This window comes from Sceloporus undulatus, chromosome 5 (genome assembly GCF_019175285.1).
Source record: "Sceloporus undulatus isolate JIND9_A2432 ecotype Alabama chromosome 5, SceUnd_v1.1, whole genome shotgun sequence".
In the NCBI taxonomy this organism is placed as follows: domain Eukaryota; kingdom Metazoa; phylum Chordata; class Lepidosauria; order Squamata; family Phrynosomatidae; genus Sceloporus; species Sceloporus undulatus.
In genome coordinates this window covers 121,515,836-121,543,292 of record NC_056526.1, presented here as the reverse complement: position 1 = coordinate 121,543,292, position 27,457 = coordinate 121,515,836, and the positions used below count along the sequence as shown (strand labels likewise).

Sequence of the window (27,457 nt, the reverse complement as noted above, 5' to 3'; positions counted from 1 at the left end):
TTCCCATCCCAGTAAAAATATCTGTTTACTTAATTATTTTTGTATTCCTGTGATGTTCTTTTAGCCTGTGTCTATATTTACTAAATATTAATGGGTTTAGGTTTGCGGTTTCATTGTGTAATCTTTATCCATTCCCCTTTCTCATTCATAAGCTTCAGGGAATCTGAGACTGGGGAAAAGATCCCAAGAGCCAATTAGCCCTACAGAAATTAAGAAGACTAAGCATTACTGTTTGTGCTAGAACATATGCCCTTTGTCCATTATAGAGATTCATCAGAAGACTGATTCTAGTGTCAAGACCTGGCAACGAAGGTTTGGGTTTGTTTGGGGATATATTTTTTTTTGCACTTTCCCAAAGGGAATGAAAAGCATTTGAGATGGTGCTTCTAACCAAAGCCAGTGCGTTTCCTTGCTTAACACTTTTGCCAAGGATTATCCAGCAACAGAAAGCTCCATTATATGAAAGAAAAGTGGTGGACTTGTAAACATTTGTTTGCGCAAAATCATTTGACAGCATCACTCTGTTTCTTCAAAGGAAATATTTTATTTCAGCAATCAAGTTTATATTATCCTTATGCTTTGATTTATTTTATTTTTTAAACAAATCCTTCATTCTAACCCCCCACCCATTGTGTTTCTGAAGCAGTGGGAAGAACGTATATTTGTTATTGACTTCTGCATTGTGCCTAAAGCATGTTTCTTTAAAAGGGACCCAGAAAAAAGAGTAAAATTTTGCTGCAGTTCAGCATTATTTTTGTTGTGTTTGAAAAATTGTTATGACAAGACTGAAATATAATCCAGAGGTTTCTCAATCTTTCCTACTTCTAGCATCTTGGGTTTTTTTTTTGTCAAATGAACAACTTAGTGCAATACTGCCATCTACTGTTACTTTTGTTGGGGAAAGCAGAATGTTCACTCAGGATATTGTATTTGTTTGCAGACTTTAACATCCCACGCAGCCACTTCACTGAGAAAGTGAATGAGAGAGAGTGCATGTATAATTGGAAAAGTTTAAAAGGAAAAGCTTGTGATTCTGATCTCAACCATGCCAATCTTAACCTATCTTGCATTGCATGGACACACTTCTGTGAAGCACAAGTATGTGTAGCTAATTGCTTTGCAGTTGTCTTTGTTTGATAATTAGTGTTGAAACAATAAGGAGCAGAATCTTAGGCGGTTCAAAGGATTGCAGTTTAGACTGTTTTCTCCTGTAGTGGCTTTGTGTTTTGAAGAGTAAGCACAAATCCTTTTGCTTGCACAAAATCAGTTTAATGCTGTGTTTGTCGGCTTGCTCCCAAGTCAAATAAAGCCATCTTTGCAAAATCGTCTGTCTTCTTTCTACCAAGACAAAAGGCTTAGTCTTCCTTAAGGATTTAAAAGTCAGTTTTGTAAGTCTGTTTGTGTTTGTGTGTTTGGTCCCTCATGTTTTGCAACTGCAGCCCCAATAGTAAATTCTCTTTACTACGATTTGGGATTGTGTTTTGTTCTTAACAGCCATTGGTGGCATTCATGTTGGCAGTGCACCTTTTCTGTAATGGCAAATCAAATCAAACCCCACTTATCACATGAATCATTGTTAAAGTCAGCAGTAATCCACTGTGTAAAATCTACTCGTAAAAGCTGGAAGGAGGGAGTGGGGACTCAAACCTGGAACACATTAAATTAGTTCCACTATGTCCAGGGCAAGGCTCAGCATTGCTTGCTTAAGCAGGCAAAACGGAAACAGGCAGTTTATAACAAGCAGTCTGGTTTGAGAACAGTGGGGTTCATTTGAAAAAGATTTATATCCCTCACTTACATAAACATTACAAATGCAGGCTGCAAGGAGGGAGGCAAATCTTTATCAAAATCTTCCTTAAGAACTTTTTCATTGTGAATAAAATGGACAGCATGTGCTCTTGTTTGAAGAATCGCCAGTATTTGCACAATAATCTTTTTCAGGGCTCTTGGCTAATTAAAACACATTTTTTTCCACAGTGATCGCAGACCACCTACCATTAATTTTATTTTTTGTTGCTGAAATGAATGACAGAAGCAGGAGCATAGGGGACAGGGGACAGACCAAAAATGATTGGTGCATTGAAATTTCATTTACAGTTTTAAAGAGGCACCAACTGTGCTCAGATCTATAGCTACTTGCATTCTCAGTTATTAAAGAAAGCATGGCAAATTTGTTGGTTCTGTGTTGACAACAAAACAACAGCACCTGAACAAACTTATAATATGTATAGTGTTATATAAGTTGAGAGTATGAACTCTGAGCCCTGAAGTCTTGAATTCAAATGTCTCTTTCTCACTAGGATGGATCAGATACTGGAAAAAGTTGCTTTAGGGGACTAGGATTTCCAGAATTCCTGATCATCATGGTGATTCTAGGAGCTCTCTCTGTGAGTGAGTGAGTGTGTTTTCAAGTCACCTGTCTACTTATGGCAACCTCATGAATTTCATAGAGTTTTCTTAAGCAGGAATTCTTACAAAAGGAATTTTCAGAGCTGGTTCTGCCAATTCCTTCCTCTAGTTTATTCCATAAAAATTACCTGTCTAAACTGGGATAGACATAAACAAGCCCCCTTCTTTTAGCACTAGCCTCCTATCTTCAGTGTAGAGATAATATTCCTTACTTTAGCACATGTTTGTAAGGACTACGGTGGGAATGTCTGTGAGTATTCAGAAAGCACTATAGTGGGCCCTTGGTATTGGCTGGGGTTTGGTTCCAGGAGCCCCCATGGATACCAAAATCTGTGGATGTTCAAATCCCATTCCATAAAATGGATAGTAAAATGGAGATACCTATATAAAAATAGCAATATCAAGATTTTCTTTTTGGAATGTATATATTTTAAAAAATATTTTCAACTCATGGAGCCTTGAATCCATGGATAAAAAATCCGTGGATATGTAGGGCCGGCTATATATTGATGCTCCCTTATTTTGTTCAATTTATCAAAAGCTAGTGCACTAACCAGGCACTGAATATTTTTTTAATATCCAAACTATCTTCTGCTTTGCACATTATGTAAAATTTATTTCTAAAAGCATCCACTGTACTTGATTTCTGTGGAAACCTTGGGTGGTCAAAAGAGATGTGGATGAAAATCTTCCAAACGGAGCCCTGAAACCAGTATCTGTGGTTAGCACTTATATAATATTGTTATCACCATTGATACCCTACCTTCCCACTATGTGGATTTGCTTTGTCTTCCCCTGCAGCCCAACAGTTTTAATTGACAAGTTGACGTAGGAAGCACTCTTTGTTTAAACTGTTCTTTGCAGCTGGGTGAGTGGCAGCAGCATAGACTGATTGAGGTTGCTCCTTTAGTAGTTGAACCTGGTGGCAATTATAATTATTGGAAACCTAAGCCATGTCACTGGTAGGACGGGATGTTTTTGTATGTGGTAAAATCTTACCTTGCAATAGAAAAAGCATCTGTTAACATGCATTCTACAACATCAAATATTATAACATTGTTGTAGTTCTTTATAGATAATATCTTTATCCATGGTGTTTGCCAATAGCATGAACAATTCATGTCATTTGACATGAATTAGTTTGATTTGTCCTTTAAAAAGTTTCTCAATGAGTTATATATGCTGGACTTTAGTGGTATTTATTTTATTTTTTTTCTTGGCTTAATTTATATCTCATCTTTCAAATTAAGGCAGCATAAAATGCAGTAAGATACATACTAGATCACTGAAAATAAACAATGTTTAGACAATTTCAGAGAGGATAGTTGTATTAGTCTGTTGTCTCATTACATTAGTTCAGAGAGAGCAGCTGATTTGCTACAAAAACAAAGTTATCTTGTGGCACCTTAAATTTTATTATGGTTTAAAGTGCTTTGTTTTAACATCCTATTCCTGTTGGTCCACCACCAAACCAATAAATTATAGCAAAATAGCTGTAAATATGTGTTTACCTCTAAATAGCTGCAAATATAGTATTACCTAGTACTAAAGTGTGTATGTGTGCCTGTGCCTGTGTGTGCCCACACTTGTGTTTGTTTGGCAAGGTTTGGCATCTGGCAATTACAGGTATTTAATTTGTTACTAGAGAAGGGTCATTTGTGTTTAAGCCTTCTATTTATGGCATAATAAAATCAATAGAAGAATCTGACAGGTTTCACTGAGAAGAAACCAGAACAATCAAGAGGCTGAAAGTTTAATGAAGGCAGGAAATTGCCACTCAAAAAGGGAGGAATTCTCAGGAGGGTGGGAGTGACTGGGAGCCAAGGAAAGAGATTGCAAAGACTTTTTGTAGCACCATTTTCTGTAAAAGAGCTGGGAAAATACTGTAAGTATTAAACATGTCAGTAGCACAACCTAATCTTACAGCGATCTTGCTGTCTACTTCACTGATGGGTTTTGGAAAATGAAAGAAATATATACTGTTATCCCTGTGGAATAAATCTGTTTAACTTAAGCAGGGACTAGGAAATGTAACTGCACATTGGTGACAAAATGTGGTTTTTTTTTTCACTTTTGCTTAGGAAACTTTCTATTCTCTAGTTCTAAAGATATGGTACAGGTTGAGTCTCCCTTATCCAGAATTCCAAAATCTTAAATATTCCAAAACCAAAACTTTTTCCATGGGTGGCTGAGATAGTGACACCTTTGCTTTGTGATCAGTGTGCACAAACTCTGGGCTGAAACAGATGGCCCAAAAAATGCCGGATTGGGGCCACTGTGGACCGGCATGCCATGCCACCACAGTAGTCCCACACCATGCCCCCAACCTGGCATTTTCCCGGTGCAAAAAGAAGCTGCAGAAAGAAATTACGAACCACACCAACAAGTTGGGACTTTTTGTAAAATATTTGTTTTCCATAAAAAATGTGGGTTTGTGCAAAAGAACATCTCCTCAATAACCAAGGGTGTTATAAAAAAAAAAACAAGTGGGATTTTTACAGATACATGTTTTGCATCAAAACCTACAAGTTTCTACTTCTTCTTTTTCTTCTTCTTCTTTTGCAAAAAAAAAAAAAAATCCTAAAATACAGTAATTTTAAAATGAATAGAAATGTTCATGATCTTACCCAGAAGGCTGAAAACTGCTTCAATTCTTTTTCTTGTACACAAGCGCAGTTCACATCTCTACTCTGCATATATCAGCAGTAGGCAAGCAGATTACCTAAATTGTTTTTAATTTTAGAAATAGACAGAAAGGGTTCTGTGAAGAGCTAAGGAAGAACAGTGTTCTTATCTGCTATGAGGTGGCTCTCTGTTTCTGGATAAGATCCTAAAGTGTAACATTATATCATTGAATACCAAACACACAAATATCCATGCCATTATATTCCTGATTTCTATGTATGGCCATGAAAGCCGATGGGAAGAAAATTCTATTCAAGTGAAAATAACAGATAAGAAAAAAACCAACTCATTTGAAATGTGGTGCTGGAGGACAATTCTGCAGATACCATAGACTGCCAAAAAGGCAAATCAATCCAAAGTACCATAAGAGGATGTCAAGTCTGAACTCTCCCTAGTAGCCAAAATGACTAAGCTGAATCTGTTGTACTTTGACATATCATGAGAAGACAAAATGACCTTAACAGATTAGGGAGCCTGGCCAGAACTAACAAAATGCATTTCAACAGGGAGAAATGCAAGGTAATACACTTAGGCAGAAAAAGTGAAATGCACAGATAAAGGATTATATAGGATGATAGCTGGCTTGACAAACAGTACATGTGAAATGGATCTAGGAATCTTAGTAGGCCACAAGCTAAATATGAGTCAACAGTGTGTTGCAGCAGTGTAGTATCTAGATTGAGGAAAATAGTAATGCCACTCTATTCTGCTTTGGTCAGACCTCACCTTAAATACTATGTCCAGTTCTGGCCACCACAATTCAAGAAAGCTATTAACAAGCTAGAATGCCTCTAGAGGAGGGTAACAAAAATGGTGAAAGGTCAGGAAAGCATGCCTTTGAATAGTGTTTTAGGGAGCTGGGTATGTTTAGCCTGGAGAAGAGAAGGTTAAGAGATGGCATGATAGCCATATTTAAATATTTGAATTGTCACATTGAAGATGAAGCAAGCTTTTTTTTTATTGCTCCAGAGACTAAGACACGAAGCAATGGATTCAGGTTACAGAAAAGGAGATTGCACCTAAATACTAGGGGAAAAAATCCTGACAGAGCTTTCATCAGTGGAATATGCTGCTTTGGAGAGTTTTGGGGTCTCCTTTGGAGGTTTTTAAACACAGGTTGGATGGCCATCTGTTGATAGTGCTTAGGTTGTGTATTCCAGCATGACAGGGGGGCTAGACTGGATGGCCCTTGTGGTCTCTTCCAACTCTATGATTCTCTGATTCATTAGATAAGACAATAATGGTAAAGTAGAAGACAGTAGAAAAAGGATTTACAGGTAAGCCATAGCCCTTTAGTCTGCAAAACCTGAGCAGGGCTGTTGGTAACAAGGTGACTTAGAAGTCTCTCATTCATAGGGTCTCCACAAATCAAAAATCAACTTGACAGTAGTTATAAGAGTCCTTATGGGGCGCTAGGGTCCACGTGCTGAACACGTATTACTGGACCGTCCAACAGCTTCAAGTTCTGTAGTAATGCTAACACCAGAATTTCACAGGACCCACCACATTAAAGTGTGAGCTGTTAAATCAGCTTTCCTACCAGAAAAAAAGAAAGAAAGAAAACAAAAGGAAAACATGAACACATTTTTTTACCATACAGTGGTTCACATGGCATAGCCTGTGTGTGTGTGTGTGTTTGTTTTGTTTTGTTTTGTTTGCCCTTCAGTTGAGCTGTTTACTAGTGTAAGGCTGTAAAGTTAAAAGTTGTGAGTGTTTTCCTCCTCTCAGTTCTGCATGGAAACATGTTATTTTGTAAATTAATACTGTTGCCTTACTTTGGAAAATATGTATTACTTCCCTTATGTCCTCCCATCTGCCAAAACATAGCCAGTGACATCACTGCTTCTCATTTAGGGTCAGCACATTATTCTGTAGCTCCAGTTCAGTGCTTCTCAATTATTTTCTGTCATGCCCCCCCCTAGGAGGAAGAAAACATTTCGCGCCCCCCGCGCGACTGTAAATAGTATCATTTGTCTTGTTGCCAACAAGCCTAAAAGATAATTCTCCACAAAGTTTGTCCCAAACACACTGAATCCCCCCCACATCACACAGAATATTCAGTCACAATTCCCAGAAAATTCCCATAATGTTAAAATGGCAGATGTTTTGCAAATAAACGTAAACATAATTGAATAAAAATAATTGTAACTTATTTCAACTCTCAAAATCACCATTGAACCAAAAAAAGAATCTTTCAGTCCTTTTAAGATATTTATTTTGACATGAAGGGGGTTCAGGAAGCTTTGTGCCAAATAGAAATGTGTTCGGATGCAACCGCACTGCAGAAATAAATCCAGTTTGACACCCTTTTAATTGCCATGGCTCAGTGCTAGGGAATCCTGGGAATTCTAGTTTTTGGAGACATTTAACCTTCTCTCTCAGCAAACTGGTGTGACAACAAACTACAATTCCCAGGATTTCATAGCACTGGGCCATGGCAGTAAAAACGATATGAAACTGGATTGTCTCTGTAGTGAAGATGCAGCCTGAGTTGGGTCCAAGACACACTGCAGAAATAATCCAGTTTGAGACCACTTTAACTGCCTTGGCTCAGTGCTAGGGAACCCTGGGAAGTGTAGTTTTGTGAGACATTGAGCCTTCTTTATCAAAAAGAGCTCTGGTGCCACAACAAACTACAATTCCCAGGATTCCCTAGCACTGAGCCAGGAGAGTTAAAGCAGTCACAAACTGGATTATTTCTGCAGTGTTTTGGACCTTCGTTATTAAAAATGATCAAGGTCCAATCCATACTGCAGAAATAATCCAGTTTGAGACCGCTTTAACTGCCCTGGCTCAGTGCTAGGGAACTCTGGGAACTGTAGTTTTGTGAGAAAGAGCTCTGGTGCCACAATGAACTACAATTCCCATGCATCTGAGGAAATATGTCCTACATTCCAACCTTCTGTCCAGGAGGAATTCCAAAATCCCCACCATTTACTAAGATGCATGCCTTGATAAGGTCCACATTGCAGTTTGAGTTTGAGACTGCTTTCACTCCCTTGGCTCAATGCTATAGGATTCTGGGAACTGTAGCTTTATCCTTTTCTGACAGAGAGCTCTGCAGTGTGTTTTTGACCAAAGTGGTCTCCAACTGGATTATTTCTGCAGTGTTTTTGACAAAAGTGGTATCAAACTGAGTACCTTTATTTATCCTCCTCGACGCCTCAGCCTCGGCCAACGGCCCCCTCCTTTCCCACCCAAGCAAGGGGCGGCCTGTCGGGCGGTTGACAGGGGCGGTCCCTCCCAAAGGAGGAGGAGAAGGACTGGAGCCTGGCCCTGGCTGCTCTTCTGCCCCAGGGAGGCACCTTCTTTCCCTTCAGAGGAGCCCCTCTCGGCCGTTGCCTCCAGCGCAGAGCCTCCTCCTCCCTCCTCCCATGGCTGGGCAGCCTGGGTTCCCGCTCACTCCGCCACTGGAGAGGCTCCCCTCCATGGCCCACTCGGCCCCTCTGCCACCGCCGCCTCCCGCGGGGCTCTTGCAAGGAGGACCCAGCCCCGCCGGGGCCGCCGCCAGCCCATTCTGGCTCATGGCACTACAGAGCCTCGCGCCCCCCTTTATGGAGCCTCGCGCCCCCCCCTGGGGGGCGCGCCCCACTATTTGAGAAACACTGCTCCAGTTTAACAGAAAACAGGCCAGTAAATAGAGAAGCACAAGGGGGAAATCTTCATACTAATAATAATAACATGGGACGACAACATGGCAGAAAGTTGTGGTGAGATCCACCTTGAACAGTGTGACTGTTTTTATGAAGGCTGTGGGAGGCTCAGAACTGACCTTTTAAAAATTATTTTTACTGGCCCCCTTGATGATAGACAAACAAGGTTAACTTGAGGCCTACATAACCAGCAGGAAATTTGGGTCACAGATAGTTACATTTTAAAAACTTACTTTTAAAGGGCCGTTCAATCAGTTTAATTGATTGATGTGTAACAACACTGAGAACTCCTAAATCATTAGGAGCGGTGGCTAGTTAATGACAAAGTGCTAGAGGGTTTTGTAGAGACAAATGTCCTAATTCTCTGTGGTGTTTGCCTTCTCTCTAAAGGAATTGGCTAATTCCCTGTTTTCATTTGTGCTACAGCTCAGCTGGCTTGTTTACATAAAACATTCCTGTTTAGACATGACAGATTTTTTTCTTTTGGTGAATGTATTTGAGTGAAAGGGCCATAACCCAGAGTTAGAGTCCAGAGCTTACATGAAAACAGTTCCAGTTTCAATATGTGTCATCTCCAGAGAGTCACTGCCAACTAGTACAGCCAATGTTAAATGGCCTAATGGTTTGACTAAGTATAAAGTTCCTTCCTATGTGCAGACTATATCAATTGCTGTTGTAGTTGTATGCCTTCTGACGACCCTAAAGTGACCCTATCATAGGATTTTCTTGGCAAGTTTCTTCACAGGAGGTTTGCCATTAGCATTCTCTGAGGCTGAGAGAATATGACCATCTATATTTTTCTCTGCAATTATGAGCCTCTCTTTCTGTTCAAAAGGTGCAGATTTCAAGGAGCATCAATGTTTATGTTCATAAACTAACACTAAATATTTATTTTCTTACTTATTATAACACTGGCTATTTATTTACTTATTTAATAAACTCCTCTTTCATTAGTTATTCCAAGGGTGACTAGCACCTTAAACAGAAATGTACTCGTTTGTTATAAAATAAATTTAAATGCATTATAAAAGAAATGTAAATTTTAAAGCAGAAATGAGACATGAAACAGATAAGAAAAGGATGAAAAACACAATCAGCCATTAAAAATAATTAAGCACAGCCATTGAAATGACTTCCAAAAGCCCCTCCTTTTGACCACTCTGTGTAATACTATTAAAGGAATGGGGAGGAACTTCACTTGGGAAAAATTTCAGAGCCTAGATACATCCATGAAGTTGTCCTCCCCCTTTCCTAGTTAGGCTTGTTTCTGGGGTATTTGGGACACACAGGATGCACTGACCTGTGATGATGATATCAATGAGCAAACAGATTCATACAGGAGAGGATTATCCTTCAGATATCATGACCCCAAACAATAAAGCACTTCAAATACCAACAGCAGCATGTTGAAACAAATTGGATGGTAGTATAAGTTTTTTCAGTCAGGTAACCACATGCTCCCAGTATGTGGACCCCATGAACAACCTGGACAAAGCATTCTGTCCTAATTTGCAATTTCTGAACACTCTTCAAAGGCAGGCCTGTGGGGAACATCTTGCCTATGTCACCCTGGAAGTGCCTGCCATTTCCAGGAACAGACTGTATTCCTGATTCAAATCTATTTTTCTTTTTGGAAAGTTCAAAGCTGCTTATAGAGGCTTCCTGTGATTTTCCACTGATCCAGAATGTCAAGGCTTCAACAATACTATCACACATGATATTCCTAGGACACATCTGGCACCTACTGTGTGTCCAGGGACAGTTTTCCACCCTTACAACTCTCTGGGGACTGCATGGACAGTCAAAAATCCAAACCAACAAGAAACCCTAGAAAAGGCAGAAGTTAGTTTCTAGTTTTGGTGGAAATGATGTATGGCATACAGTGCAGATGGCCCTTGCAACCTATTGAAAAGATAATTGCCACTCTTAGAAGCTTCCAAGAGAAGCTGTCACCTTTGTGCCAAACAAAGGGCAGTCTGGGGAGTTTGAACTCATTGCAGACTCTAAAGAAGTAGGGGAACACTTGGCCACATGTGACCTTTGACTTCTCTTGTGGAAGACCACCTTCCTCGTGGCGATGATGTCAGCTTGAACAACAGGAGAGCTCTTTGCCCTACATGCCGATCCTCCATACCATAAATTCCATTGAGACAAGGTGGTATTAAGATTGGATATCTCCTTTCTCCCAAAAGTAGTCTCTGCCTGCCACCTAAACCAGGACATCGTGCTGTCTGGCTTCATTCACCACTGATTTTGAGAAACCTCTACATTCTCTCAACATCCGAAGAACCCTTGCATGCTATGTGGATAGAAACTTGAATTCAAGAAAGCCCACCAGGCTTTTTGTCTGTTACTTGACATCAACGTTGGGCCTACGTGTTTCCTGTCAATGTCCCTTGAAATGATTGACTTCCATCATTCGCTTGGCATGTGAACTTGTCAAGAAAGACACACACACACCCAGTAACTGTGAGAACCCATTCTACTAGGGCAGTAGCTGCTTCTTCAGCCTTTCTGGTTGGTGTACCACTGGATAAGGTGTGCTATGCAGCCGCATGGTCTCAACCTTTGACATTTGTCTCCCATTATAGACTGGATGCTCAGTCCAGGGCTGATGCATCCTTAGAAAGCAGTTTTGTTGTCCACCCTGAAGTGACACCTTTCATGACACCTATCTTAGTGGTAACGTTTCTACCTGTACTTGTTGGCTGTTAATAATGTTCCTTTTTTCCTCCCAAACATACTGTGTGGTATGGCATCAAACTCCCAATTCCAGGGCTGAGTAGCTTGTTAGTCACCCATTTGTGTGATTCACAGAGACCACAAAGAAGAAGGACAGGTTGCTTACCTGCAAGTGTGGGTTGTTTTTTTTTAGTCATCATCTGTTAATTTACACAAACCCATCCTCCCCTCCTAGTGTGTCATGACCTTTGCTCCTTGGAATGCTGCTATGAGGATTCTTTGGAACGGAAGTAAATGAGTGGGAATGGAGGATATATATGGGGTGGGCGGAGCTACTGTCAAAAATTAAGGCCAAGCTATACCAGAATGTTGTTAATATGCTCTGCACATGTGCAGTGACACCCATTTGTATTAATTCATAGATTCATGAATCCACACTCAAAGAAACACACTTACAGGTAAGCAACCTGTCCTTCTTGAATGTGGTGCTCAAAACTGGACACAGTGTTCCAGATGAGATCTGGCTGAAATAAACTAGAATGGTGCTACTACTATTGTTTGAAAGCCAAAGAATAAGTTGTGCAAAAGTAATCCAAATGAATGGCAAATTTTGACAACCTTTGCCTGCACATAAAATACAGCCCTGACCATTATATAACCCTTTTATATTAGCCTGAGTATACTTTTGAACTGAAAGACCTGTTTGGGTTTCTCCAGTGTATAACATTTTACTTTTTCTTTGAAAATGTTGGGGTGTTGCTTTAGATATAAGGGACTAAACGCCTTTAAAAGCTGTTTTAGGCATAGGCCTCTTCAGCCCCAGGATTCGGGACTTGGTTACAGAGCTCTAGTGATTCCTGAGTTCTCTTCGATGTCAATAAATAGATGCTGCTTTTAAAAGTGAAAGTGCTTAGAGTTCAAACCTGGGCCACATTTTACAGCTGTGACTGGCGCGCCTCCTCTGTATTTTTAACCAACAGCCAAAAAGATTCAGGTGCAAGGGCTGAGGCAGTGGTTGTAACACAATCTCTTTTTCCCTCTGGAATCTTTGGTATGCCATTAAAAAGTTCTTGAACACACTCTTTTTCACTCTCTAAATATCTTTAAATAGAAAATTAATGTAAAACAAAACAATTAAACTGGAAGCTGGTACTTGCCATATTTTTAAAAAAATCATTTCCCCCGTTATGTTGGTTGTCATAACTTTTAGATCCAAATACAGGCTTCAAGTTAAAAGGACATTAGTGTTGAAATAGTCCCAACATCTCGGGACAGACTCAGACAATCCTTTCCCCAGTCTCTAAACTGTTCTACAGAGGTAGCATAGACTTTAAAGGAGGCAGTGGTACTCATTTTAAACTCACACAGAGTGGAACCAAAAAATTTTAAGGCTTATTTTCTGCCAGATCTGAATTTTTCCAAATGTGATAAAAGAAGTATTGAACATGGTTACCATTTCAAAAATGTTTGATGCTTGGTTACAGTCCAGTTTGGCCACACAAAATTAAGTACTGTAATTAGGTTTCAAATTGATTATTTCTATATTTCTATACCTGAAATCACTATGAAACACTGGCTTATGTTAGAATGGGATATCAAATTTCAAGACTAACACAGTGTCTGGAATAGACAACTGACATTATAATGGAATTAACTTACAAAATGGATTGGAAGAACGATTGTAAAGAAACTGAAGCAGTATCATATATAAATATGCATCCTTAAGTCCCTAAAATTAATTCTTAATTTTTCTTGGTAAAATATATTTTTTCTCACACTGGTTTTCTCTACTTCTTATTTTCAGAGTATTGGGGAGTCAACATTACCTAGTGTCCTGAACCAATTGCTACCTATCATCAAGTCTCATAATAATAGGACAGATAATGATTATACTCCTGAAGATCTCCTTGTGTTGCTGGTTTATATTTACTCCATAGTTGGAGAAATTAAAACTGGAAAAGAGCTGGATAAAGCTGAAGGAGAAGTAAAAGAAGCCCTTGTCCAATCTATTTGTAATGAACCTGAGCTATCTGCCTTACTGCAGAAAATAACAGGTAAGTGTATATTTCTTGAACCCCTTGCAGAGAATATAAATTATCTTTCACCAGGAGACCCCCGGGGTTGTCTGCACTGGCCAAATAAAGTGGCTACAAATCAGTTTGAAGCCATGCAATTTAGATGACATACGAGGTAAAACTGGGATGAATTCGACACAAAGCCATGCCAAAAAAACGGAGCAAAAAGACATCCAGATGCTCCTACTTAATGCAAAAAATGCACACCATTGCACTGGCATATAAACAGCATGATGTGCATGTGGGAATCTGATCTGAATTATGTGCCTGTGGGAATCTGAACATCTAAACTGTTCTCTTTGGCACTGCCAAATAGAAACTATGGCCTGTTACAGACTGCCAAAATAAAGCTGCCTCGGGTCTCTTTGGAGTTATGCTATTTAAATGATGCATGGGTCCTAAGAGTCCGGAGGTTATGCCAAAGCCACACTCCATTCCTAAGCACTGGAGTGCAGCTTTGTGCAGCTTCCGGATTCTTAGGATGCATGCATCATTTAAACAGCATACCTCCAAAGAGACCCGAACCAGCTTTATTTTGGCAGTCTGTAACAGGCCTATGACCTGAAACAGATGGGTGTAAAAAGCTGACTTCCTTGTGGTCCAAACTCAGCCCCAAAAGGAGCAGAAGTTTTCCGCTCTTTGCCCCTGTCCATTTGGTACCGTGGCAGGGGCTGGCATTGGGAGCATGGCGTTTGGTTGCCATGATCCTGAAGCATCGGGGCAGGAGTGGCCTCTAGCTGCTGCTCCTTCTTGCCCATCCGTTCCACCTCAGTGTCTAAAATGAAGATAGAACACAGTAATGAAATATTGCGTGTGTTAACTGATTAAAAAGGAAGCAGCATAAAATTCTGCAAGTATGTTTTGTTATTCTTGAAATGACTTGTGTGAGACAAAGTGGCAAAGGTCTATAGATGTCATTTGCTCATGCTTCACATGAAAGATCAGCCCTACATAGTAACATACCAGAAACAGAATAATGGTAAGTAGGTGTTATAAAATAATTCCACCCTTCCCCAAACCTTTGAATATGTTGAAGTGCAACTCTCCAGCACTCCAGCACATCTGGAAAAAACAGAGGAATCACAGGGCTTGTATAACGCATTTGACAGTATTTGAGGAAATATGGGTTCCATTTTACTCACAGGCTTTAAGCTTGCATAGTTTACCTGCAGGCTCATATTGTAACTTCAGTTAAATTTCCATAATGCTTTCCATTTCTATTAAGCATTCAGTTGTATCATGCATGATGAAATAATCAATACATTAGAGTACAACTTAGTCTCATCTTTGATGTATTGATTGTTCAAAACTTATTATTTGATAATGTTATTGAAATAAATCTTTGGAGAAATTTGCATGTTGCCCAAGAGTCAATGCCAAAATCAACATTTTGTATCAAAATAGATTTTGCTTGTATATTTCAAGATACTTTAATTTAGAATTAAATTCTAAGTTTGTTTTGCTTGCCACATGTTCTAATCATCTAAAATTTAGATGATTAGAGAGCATGTGACAAATAACACAAGCCACTCTTCAATTTTTCCATAGTATAAAAACTTGACTGTAACAACCTTTAAATCCTGCCAGACATAGAATAGTACCGTATCCAATATAGCTGTTTGTATGAGAGATACAAAATAAACAACTGCCGTAGAACATAATACAGATGTTATTTAATAGCATGAACTCATGGCAGAAAAAATGTCTAGTGTACATGAGAACAAAAGCAAAGCCATCCAGTATCACTTTTCTGGCACATTTAATAAAAATACTGTTCTCTCTATTGAACTAGAGACTTCAGAGAAAATGTGAGCAATCACTTTCTTCTTGTAGTTCATTTCTACACATCAGATGTTTATGGATACTAATCAGTTTAGTTAATAATCATAAACAACTACATCAGTTACAAACATCCATGGTAGCATATTGAACTGGTTTGTGTCTACATGCACACACATATAAGTAACATGATTCCTTAGGATTTCTTTAAAATGACGGATTTCCTAATTGCATGCCAGGATATTACTACACATTATTTTCCTTTTTTATTTTAAAATTTATAAGCCACCTTTGGGGAACCTACAAACACAGTAAGCTGCATTATACTGCATTGTCCATATAGTCTGATATTATAAACTCTTAACTGGCTGCAGATCTCTAGGGTTTTAGGAAGGATTCTTTGTCCTACCTGGAGATCCTTGGTATTCCCTTCTGGTCTCTTGTCTAAGTAGTAACTAGGCCCAACTGTGCTTAGCCAAGATCTCAGGAGATTTAAGCCCAAGACTTTGAAGGACTCTCAAAGGGTTTCAGGAATCACAAAGTTAGGGTTCAGGGCCTGTATGTGACCAGGAGACCACACTTTCCCTGCTCCTGATGTACACAATTGTATCTGTTTGAATTCTAATTGCATTATAAATCAAGGTAAGCTGGCGAGTCTTTAGGACCTGTTTAATATCTTGTAATGATGAGTCTTGCAGCCATCAATGGGGACAGAGTTCCACAGGTGAAGACCACTGTTCAGAAGTCCCTGTCACTCATGCCAGCCATTCTGATTGCTCTTACAGGTGGGTCCCCAAATAGGTCTGATTTCAGACTGTAGGTAGATTGCCATGGGTGAAAGTGTAAGAGGATTGCATCTCTATGTTGAATTTCCCTTTTCCAGTCCATTCCACTAATTTATCTTACTCTTTTCCTGACCTTATTACTACATGCATTTCCCCACCCCTGCAAGCAACAGCCGGTGATGAGAAATGAGTTGGAACAATGTGTACCATAATGAGACATAGATATATTGAACCAAATGTGTTTTTAGTGAATGTTTAGTTCTGACCTCACATCTGTTTATGGGGAGGGGGCAGTACCTTGGACATACTGTTGGCAAATGCATTCTATCTTTCCATAGCTGAATGCAGCTGGAAGTGTCTCAACTGGCAACACTGAAGAAGCAATATGGTTCAACATTGTATTAAATCTTCAGTAATGCCACACAAAACACATTAGGATAAAGACATAGATATAGTTACCTAATGAAGGAATAATTTAACATATGGAAACTGTTGTGTTTGAGTCTTGAAAATGCAAAATCTTGGATGGATATAGACTTGTTTACCCCTCTCCAGCTAGAGGCATATGTTCTAGGTCGATCCTCACACAGGATTGCACTTGCTGTTTATGATGTTCCAAAGCCCCATGAAGCAGCTGAGGCAGTGCTCATGTAGGCCTCTTCAGATAGGTTAGAGTAGCTCCAAGGCTGGCTGGTATATTTTGGTGTTTAAGGGCCTGAGCAGACAGGCCAAAATAAAGCTGCTTTGGGTCACTTTGGCTGTATGCTGTTTAAATACTGCATGAGTCCTAAGAGGCTGGAAGCCGTGCCAAAACCAAGCTCCAGTCCTAAGGACTAGAGTACAGCTTTGGCACAGCTTCTGGCCTCTTAAGATGTGTATGTCATTTAAACAGCATACCTCCAAAGTGACCCAAAGCAGCTTTATTTTGGCCTGTCTGTTCAGGCCCTAAGTCACTGAATCATACTACTTCAGCAATGGCTTTGGGGCAATATTCTGTACCACACCTAATACAGGAGATTAGTGTAGGGAGCCGAGGAAAGTTGGATTGCATGCACAACTCTGTTCTCTAACAGAGGAGAAGAGGTGAACAGTTTATGAGGAATAGCCAGGAAATTTTTGCTGCTTTCTCTCCCAACCCAGCATTGCCAACTCTTCTTTATGGTAGGATCAGTTCTAAACCATTCTGATTATCTGTTGGAGAAATGGAACAAGGGTCATTTCAGTTCTTCCAAATGAATGATTTGGCCATATTCTGGGTGATCTGACAGGAACAAGGATGTAGCTATGGGGGGAGGAGGGAATGAGGGCACTGCATCGCCACATAAAAATTCTGTCACCCATGAAATTTTCCTTCAGTTCCCAAATTTCTAGCATTTCAGCAATGTAAAACTCCAGCTGTGCATTTAGAAATACAGTCCAGGCATCCATAGAAAAGGGGCAGGCACAGTTACCAAGGGAATACAAACACATGAAATACAAGAGTTGTAGGTGTGAACAGTTTTTATATTCTCGCCTTCTGCAATCCTGGAAATTTGAAGACTGAATGAACATTTAATAGGGTAGGCAGAATTCTTATTTGGATGGGAAATGCCCTTATTCCCAACCACCACCACCCCAATGGCTGCATCCCTGTGCTGGGACAATAGAGTTTATCACAGCACCCCTATTCTTGCCCCCCATCATATTAATGAAATACAGTGCATACATATCACTTTGGGAGCATTCCCTATTGCACATCCCTTCATTAGCACTGTCATCTTTAACCCTGTCTCCCTGCCCTAACCTGCATACCTTTTGTTTCTGTCTGTGCGTGTGTTTGGTTCTTTTAAATGCAATTCCAGAGGTAGGCACATGCAGATTAACAAACAAACAAACAAAGGAAAAGAGAAAAGAAAAGAATGGAAAGGAAAGGAAAGGAAATGGAAAAACCTAGCGGTTCTGGAATAACAAAGGAGAGCAGGGACAGGGGAGATGAGGGAATTCTGACACAATGTGAGTATGCATTCCTGGAGGACTACACATCTGAGGACTAACCCTATACCAGCACTATTGGGAACTTATTGATGGGTTTTTCCATCAATGGCAAGGTGCAGGCTAACCATGCTTTCAAAACAAGGCAGTGATGAGAAGAATTCAATGTCATGCAATAGGTGTCAGCAAAGCCACTATGATCAAACTTTTTTGACAGTTTCAAAGCCACATGTGATAAAAGTCCTACATCTCCATGCCACTTACTGGATTGGTTTGGAAAGTATCAGAAATTGGATGCTTAATTGCTTATTGTTTGCATGTATATGGTTCACCTGGGTAACTTTTTATATGAAATGTGCCCTAATAAGCTATGCTTATACACTTCCATTAATTTGAGTGGCTATGTTCTAAAATAAAGGGACAGGAGGACAAATATCTTCGTATATTGGCATCACTTAAAAATATTACGTGGAATATAAGATATAGTTGTTTGTTTATAGTAAGCTAGTCCAGTACAATGGACAGCTGAATGTCTGGGTTTTCTCATGGTTTTAATTTGTAACAGATTTATATTCTTCATCAACTTTTCCAGCAAAAATCAAGAGCAAAAGTTTCAGCCAGTCATTGTTGTAAACTGTAATGGCGAACAGCATTTTTTCAGTTAAAAGATTTTCTTTGGCAGCTACAGAAGAAAACAGGAACTTTAAAACTAGTGCCTGAAATTTGTAACTTACATTCATTTTGAAACACCTGTCCACAACTGAACACAATTGTAAAACAATGTGAAAATGTTAATTTAAATCCACTTTATCCCCATCAACTGCAGCTGTGGGGAACTCTGGAACATAGGGAGAGAATATGCCAGACGTCCTAGAATTACCATATATACTCAACTATAAGTTGACCTCATGTATAAGTTGAGAGCAGGTTTGGGGGCCAAAATTATGATATGACCTGTGGATAGGTAGGAGCATGTAACAAAGGATCTAAAGGATGAGGCAAAGAAAAACCATGTCAAAGAAGTTACAAAATTCCAGTAGGCATAACTTTTTGTGATCACACTAATGGCTGAATGAATGAGATAGTGGGGAGGGAGGTCAGTGCTTCAAGGACAAATTACACTCTTGTCTTTCACCAGGGAATGGTTCCTTAAAAAAAAGTTAAAGTACAGTACTTACATTGACTCATGGATGAGTCAATTCGGGTTTTTTGGGGGTAATTTTTTTGACTAAAATTTCTAGACTTATACATGAGCCACTTATGCTTTCCCTAAGCCATCTTTACAGCCCCCAAGGTATACTTGAAAAACATGCTGCCAAGATTCAGCAATAAATTGCTAGATTTCAGCAGCAGTGACAGCTGGGAAGAGGGGGGACATTAAAAGTAAGCATTTAGCTTGTTTTAAATTATTTGTAGTCAGGATTAGCTGGTTTAAACCATCGTTTAAACTGAATAACTTTTATTTTAAAATTGATTATTCATAAGTCTGGCTATTATGACAGTTTTCCAGCCCTCTTGTTGGAACAACTACAGTGACTGAATTTAAACAATTTAAGGTTAACAGTTTATTGGCAATTGTTCATTTGTTCATTGTTAGACCAATATCCACTCAGAAACAAAGCCTTCAGTTAACAAATTCAACGAAAACAATTTCTTTTAAAAGATCACTTTTCAAAGAACAATTATTATTTAAGCTAGTGGACAAAACATCTGAACTGCATTTTGCTACTGAGGGCTGAAACAGACAGCCCATATAGCCCCACTTGGGGCTGGCTTGCGGGAGTATGCACAAGGCCCCCCCAAGCCAGACAGAAGACGGCCCGGCGATTACACGCCCGCCAGCTTCTCTCCTGCTTGGGGAGAGCGGATCTTATCCAATCCTTTTTGGGGCAGAATCTGGCTGGATTGGGGCCGGGCATCTGTTTGCCCTGGCCACAATCCAGCCTAAAAAGGGTGGCTCTAAGCTGCCCCTTTCGGGCTGTCTGTATCCCCCATTAATTTTCTGATTTAGTCCTATATTAGTATAGTCCTACACATTAATGCAACCCCTCACCCCATAAAAACTGGTTTAAACAAACAAAAGTTGGGAACATGGTTTTTAAAAACCATTTCCCCACCAATCTTGCTTGTAGTTGCTGTCATATGTCAGTGACAAACAGGGAGAACCTCATTTAAAGCAAGCAAATGTGGAATTTTAGTGGCAAACCATTACAATGATTGGTCCCCCCCTCCCTACCACCTGGTCCAAGTGGGCTTTAAACTTGATGATTTTTATGAAGATGTTTATAATGTGAAGTTATCTGTCTCTCTCTTTTTTCTTGAACATGAGACATATGCCTTCACATTTGCAGGCCCCTGAATTCCTGCCAATATAACAAGTCAGCCAACTGGAGCAGGAAACTGATACGTTGCAATATGCATTAACTATTTATGTTGCTTAAAATACAGCAACACAATAAAATTTAGAGGTCATCTGAACACCACGTTTAAGTAAACTTTATAATTGGCAAATAAGCTGTTCTTAAAATTAATCCACATTATTTTCAGAGACGCTTGTACAAACATCTGATGGTTAATCCTACCCCATCTACTTCCCTTCCCCCCAAATACAAATCGCTTCTTTGGAAAGAATCCATGGTTTGGCTGAAAGCAATTTGCACATATTTAAAATATGAGTATTCTCTTCTACTGGCTTATTTTGTCAGACTGGGTATATGCTCTTCAGAAATAGAGAAATGTTGCAATAATACTTGGCAAAGATTTTAAGATGGGCTGGTGCTCTTACCTAGCATGAAATATATTGTTTGTTGTACTTTCCCATTTTGAACAACTAGTTAACATGCTCATTGTAGACCTTAATAGTAAGTTATTTTTGATCTCTTAGTACCTCTTGCTGAGAATGTTAAAGCAGTACATTAGTAAAGTGAGCTTCTGTACTTTGGTTGTCTTCTGTTTGGTGTAATATAAGTATTTGAAGAGCAGATGATCGGGGGAGAAAATAATATATATGCATACTGAAGGCCTAAGTGATTGTTTTCTGAAACAATCAATTACAGATTGTTCCAAGTTTCTAGATTCTAAGACATAATATGAATTTGAGTCACATCCTTCCCCCAGCTATGGGCCAGTTTTTCTCCTGGAAGTGGTTATACTGGGCATGATTTAGATCTTCTTAATTTTGATGTGTTCTAGATTTTTAAAAACCAACACCTAGGTACAGGTTTTCATACAGGTTTTCACAAAGAAACAATAAAGTGAACTGTAGATTTTTGTTGTTGAGAGCATATGTACTGAGACTTAAAAACCACAAGGGCTTGACTATTACTATGCTAGTAGATCAAGTGTGTGTGTGTGTGTGTGTGTGTGGGTGGGTGTGTGTATTTACTGTCTTATGATTGAAGAATAGTTTTTATTGGTGAATCCCAATGATGCCTTGGTTTTTCAGTGATGCCAAATTCTATATAGCCTCTATTGTTTATGGTTTTATAATTTACAACCAAACCAGAGGCCTGGTTTCATTAGTCATTCCAGGCATGATAAAACAATGAAAACTGGGAAGTTATGAACCAGGATCAGTGTGAAGATCATGCTTTCTATTTTATCAGAATTACATAGGACTTTGCTTGCATGTCAGTTAACAATTTAGAAAAATCAGCCAGGCTTTCTTGCTTTGAATGAATAATAACCCATTTCCCAGTATCACAGATATCCAGAGCACCTAGCTTTAGCTGAATCAGAAATATCTCCAAAATAAGTAAAGCTGGGTTTTCTTTTTAGCATATTCTATAATTAAAGAGAATTTTTGTCCATGTGTGTGCCTCTCCCTACCACAGCTTTAAAACTGTGAAATCTTAGCATTTGAAACTAAGGGGTCCTTAATGTGTACATCTCATTATTTTGTTTTAAAATGGATTGATCAATTTTAGTTAATTAAATCCTGCCTGTAGATTATAGAACTGTCTTTAGCCACTAGTCAACAGACTTCGCTAACCTATCTTAATAACTAGAGAAGAATGGAGCCAGGCCTGGGAGACTGATCTTCTACAGAGCCTGTAGACAGATTCATGTTGTGTTTTACTCTGCAAACACCCCAAACTCCACAAACAGTGGAGGACAGAGGGAGGGGAAGGAGAAAGCCTTGCTAGGTGGGACAGTACATGTGCAGAGGAAAGTGACCTTAAGTAAAGCCTGAACAACTGTCAGAGTGGAGGGAGAGAGAAAAAGACGTTGTTGTTAGCTGCCCTCAAGTTGACCTCGACTCATGGCGATCCTGTGGATGAGACATCTCCAAGAATCCCTATCTTCCACTTCCTTGCCCAGGTCCTGCAAGCCCTGACTCTATCCATCTAGTCTACCTTTCCTAGCATTGTTTTTTCTACTAATCCATGCCTTCTCATTATGTAGCCACAGGACAATGACCTCAGCTTGGATCCTCTTGGCTTCTAAGGATCGCTCTGGTCTGATCTGTTCAAGGGCTCATCTGTTTGTCTTCTTGGCTGTCCATGTTATCTTAAGAACTCTTCTCCAGCACCACATCTCGAATTAGTTGATTTTCTTTCTATCTGCTTCCTTCACTGTCCAACTCTCACAACCATACATTGTAGTTGGGAATACAATGGCCTGAATGATGCTGACTTTAGTGCTCAGTTGCATGTCTTTGTTCTTCAGTATTTTTCTAGTTCTTTCATAGGTGCTCTACCCATTCCTAGTATACTTCTTATTTCTTGACTGCAGTCTCCATTCTGGTCAATATTTGATCCTAGATATGGGAATTCTTTAACTATTTCAATTTCCTCATTGTCTAGATTGAATTTGTGTATTTCTTCTAGAGAGAAAGAAATAAGAATGGGGGAAGGGAGATGAGTACAAACACACAAGCAATGTGGGGGAGTGGGTGATGAAAGAGTTTCCAAGCCTTGTGAAGATTCTGCAATTGCTAGTAAATAATATGAGTACAAAGACTATGCCCAACAAATTAATGCCTGAATAAGTACAAGCTTCCATCCATCCCATCTCATCTTGTTAATGTATTATCTGTAATTATTTCTGTGTTGTCATGATAAAAGTATCTCATTTTCTTGGTTACTAGGAAATTTACCAACCTTGGCCAGATGGATGTTTTGAATGTTTCAAGTACTGTATATACTCATGTGCACGTCTAGAAATTTTAGTCAAAAATTGACCCAAAAAACCTGAGTCGACCTATTCACAGGTCAGTGGTCTAAGTACTGTACGTTAACACTAATTTTTAAAAAAGGAATCATCCCCTGTGAAAGGCAAAAACATAATCTGTCCTAGAATCACTTTATTATTTCATCCGAGCAAAAATAGTTATGCCTGCTAGAATTTTGTAAGTTCTTTGGCATTGTTTTCTTTTGCATCATCTTTTGTTACACTCCCCTAGATTTTATCTTTGACTTTTCCACGGATCATATCAAAATCTATAATTCTGACCTCAAAACTTGCTCTCGACCTATACATGAGGTCAACTTATAGTCGAGTATATACAGTAATACACTGTAGAACATTAAGAAATTTTTCACACCAAGCTCTATACAAAATAGACTTAAACAACATTTTTTAAAAGTGCCAGAGTTTGCTGATTGTGGACCCTAATGTGCATTAAAGTGTTTGGACTGTCACATTGAGTCTAAATATCAACTTTGGTCAAACTAGTTAAAGATTCACAAAAGACTTTTAGAATGACTCATAGACTAGAACCTCTGAATGTATTTTACCTTGAAAACTCTATTATGAGACAATCCAAAATGAAGCAAGAGTTAGTGCTAGAAGATAGGACCCCTGGGGTCAGAAGGAGCTTATTCAGCTACTAGGGCATTACAAAGAATGTATGCTTATGAAAGCTGGACAGGAAGATCAACTATTTGAAATGAGGTGCTGGAAGAAAGTTCTACATGCACCATCAAAAAGATATATGTGTCTGACAGCAAATAAAGTGTGAACTCTTACCTGAAGCAAACATTGTTAAATTGAGGCTATCCTAATTTGGATACATAATGACATAGCATGACTCATTTAAAAAGTTGATAATGCTAGGCAAAGTGGAAAACAGGAAGAAAGGGGGGAAACCACATTACAGATGGATTGATTCAATAAAGGAAGCTGCAGCCCTGAGTTTTCAAGACCTGAACAGGGCTGTTGATGACCAAGACACCTGGAGATCTCTTATGTGGTTGCCATAAGTTGAAGCCAACTTGATGGCAGATAGCAATGAAATATGTGATTGTTCCTCCTCATTAAGCTTAGCAAGTGTGTTTAAACTTTTTTGGTGAAGGGGCATTAGCTTTTATTTCTGATATTTTGTTTCTAAGCTTTTTCTCTGGTCTTTGGTTTTGAAATTTGCATAAAAACCAAAGGTGCTGTCAAGGAGCAGAATTAAATTATCCATAGCCTCTAGCCTTTATATGTACATATCAGTTGTCCACAGGCTTATTAAACACAGTAAATTTTAATATATATATTACAATGGAAACACTGACCATTATTAAGAAGAGATGGTTGCTCTACTTTGAACAATCTGGATGCACAATGTTTGCAGCACAGTTTTAAGGAGCTGCTTTTGAATATGTATCTGATAGTGCTTTAAAAAATGAAGAAGATAGATCCATCCTCACTGCAGTCATAATTATTTGCCTATTTATTGTCTCATGGCTTGGGTAAAATATGTTGAAAATATGTTTCAAGGGTAATTTTCAAAATCATATTTTTGAAAAAAATGTTTTAACTGGGTCTAAAATACAAATCAACCAAGTAATATGCAAGGTAACTAGAGTTTTGTAGTTTCACAACAAAGAATGTTAGCACAAATATTTCAGTAAACAAGATGAAATTGTTGAGCAAGATTTCCAGTTATTCTTAGTTTGAATTTGAATAATGCTTGCATATCTCGAAGAAAATTCAAACCTTTAGTTGTAGCTTTCAAAGATATACCAGTGTTGGTCTGTAGAATAGTATGTAGACAGATCTTGTAGCACCTTTGAGACTAACTGAAAGAAAGAAGTTGGCAGCATGAGCTTTCATTGATTACAGTCTACTTACTCAGATGCATTTAGTGGTATGCGAAAATGTCAATTCAAATTCAAAATCCTTTGTGTATGGAAATGAAGGTTATCAAAGAGGAAAGTTAAGCTGAAGGATCTGTTATTTGCTCATGAATGTCTGCATTGTACGGAAAGGCTATTGATCAAACTAAAGCAAATGCATAAACTACAAATGTGCTGCTTGCTTGTCAGACCAGTTTATCAAAGAAGATGGATGCAGGGGCATACATTTATTAGAAGACTGGATCCAATTATTTTCTGGATTTCTGCATGGTATTTCAGAGTTTGCTTCAGCTATGTCTCACCATGGAAAATTAAAATCCAAACCTAGTCGCTTTCCCTGTAACATTTTAATTTACAGAAGCATTACTCGTCTGGCATGATAGTATTTATTGAAAATTTACACCCCAGTGGATAGTTGGACAATTATAATAAACTATGGACAATTTAAAATGGCACAGATTTTTACGAAGCCTGCTCATTGTTAATTGCTTCAATTGCCTACCTATTAATTATTCTGTTACTCTGGCTCATTGGAGATACAGTGCACAATCTTCTATCTTCCAGCTATATTTAGGTGATCCTATTCCCCACCACCACTCCCTTCTCCTTTTGTGTCGTGTCTTCTTAGATTGTAAGCTTGAGGGCAGGGAACCGTCTGACTAAAAAATTGATGTACAGCGCTGTGTAAACTTACAGCGCTTTATAAATAAAGGTTAATAATAATAATAATAATATGCTCTCCTTCCATGGACTCACAATCCTTACGATGTTTTAAGCCATGATAAGAACACTGGGAATAATATGCTCTCGCCAGACTAGTGGCTTCTTTTTGAGCCTTGAAAATTCTATATGGATTTGAGATGGGGAGAAAGAGATTCAGCTTTCTTAAATCTTACCCTTCTGTACACGATCTTATTGCAAACCATATTTTTAGCAGTACTGACATGCTTCATGTTAGCCATTTTTAAAACTTCTGGGAAAATGTTGATTAACATATGTATTTATAGCATGGTAACAATATTTGGAACAGGATACCTGTTTAACTGGATTTATTATGTGAGAGATAACATTTCTCTTTCTTAAAAGGCCGAGGAATGCAAATATACTTGAATTTTAAAAAATGTTTTGAGAAAATAACTCCAGAAGTTTCTTTTAAGTTGCCACTGAGGTCTAAGTTAGAGACCTTTTTAGCTTGAGTGAGAGAGCTTGTTAAAGGCAATCCAGATGAACTTCTCCAGTTATAAACCACTGCTGTCTATTCTAATAAAGATTTGGCCTTTGTGTTAAAAAATATACCTGGGCTAGAGTCCAGAGTACTCTTTCAGATATGACTAAGGGTTTATATATGCTCAGCGCAATTTACTTGCTTTGAATAGTTGCTTTTGAAGCTGTATCACAGACTTCTTTGAAACTCCCATCAGGGCTGTATCTGCATTGTGGAATGAATGCAGTTTGACAGCACTTTAACTGCCGTGGCTCCATGCTATGGAATTTTGGGGTCTGTAGGTTTGTGAGATATTAGCTTTCTTTGTCAGAGAACTCTGGTGCAGCAACAAACTACAGATCCCAGGATTCCATTGCATGGAGCCATGGCAGTTAAAGTGCTGCCAACCTGGATTATTTCTGCAGTGCAGATGTAGTCCAAGATTCCACAATGGACTGTCAGTAGAAGTTGGTCTCCTATGAGAAAACATCAGAAGTCCTGCTGGACCCATTGAGATAGTTGTATGGTTTATTAGATTATTGGCTCAGGAGTGGGGGGAGAAATCTTTAGCTTCTAGTGCTTCATTATTGTTAAATGTGTCCCAAATAATAGACTGTGGGAGCCATGTTTCCTGGTTGCCCATGATAACTTTTTAGGAAATGTATGCATCTGGGCCTAAGGAGGTTATAATTCAAGGTGAATAACAAGAACGAACTAGATATTCCTTTGGAATTTCCCTTTAATTAAAAGGTGTGGCCCCTCCACTCATCATTTGAAGGATTTTCAGGCAGCAGTTCTGTGAAGAGAGCCTGAGATTGTTATCTGGACAACAGTTTTCCTGGCAGTGTCATTACCTAAATTTAACAAATATAACTCCAACTTAAATCCTTTACAAAACACATGTCTCCATGCCTCAAGTTGCATGCTGTATGATATGTGTTGTGTAAGCAGATATGTGGCCCCACCACTCACCATTTGAAGAATTTTCAGACAGCAGCTCTGTGAAGAGAGCCTGAGGATGTTATCTGGACAACAGTTTTCCTTGCCGTGTCAATACCTAAATTTAACAAATATGACTCCACCTTAAATCCTTTACAAAAGTGCACTCAGGGTCAAAACCTCCAGCAATTCTGTTTTATCTGAATCAATC

The 27,457-nt window shown here is 38.9% G+C and overlaps 1 protein-coding gene across 1 annotated transcript in view; it reads left to right on the top strand.

Moving 5' to 3' along the window:
* Nucleotides 1-27,457, top strand: part of SCFD2 (sec1 family domain containing 2) — a 166,960-nt gene that overhangs the window by 44,640 nt on the left and 94,863 nt on the right. Inside the window, 1 exon segment of the mRNA XM_042468062.1 lies at nucleotides 13,234-13,483. Within this exon segment, the coding sequence (XP_042323996.1) occupies nucleotides 13,234-13,483 (250 nt within the window).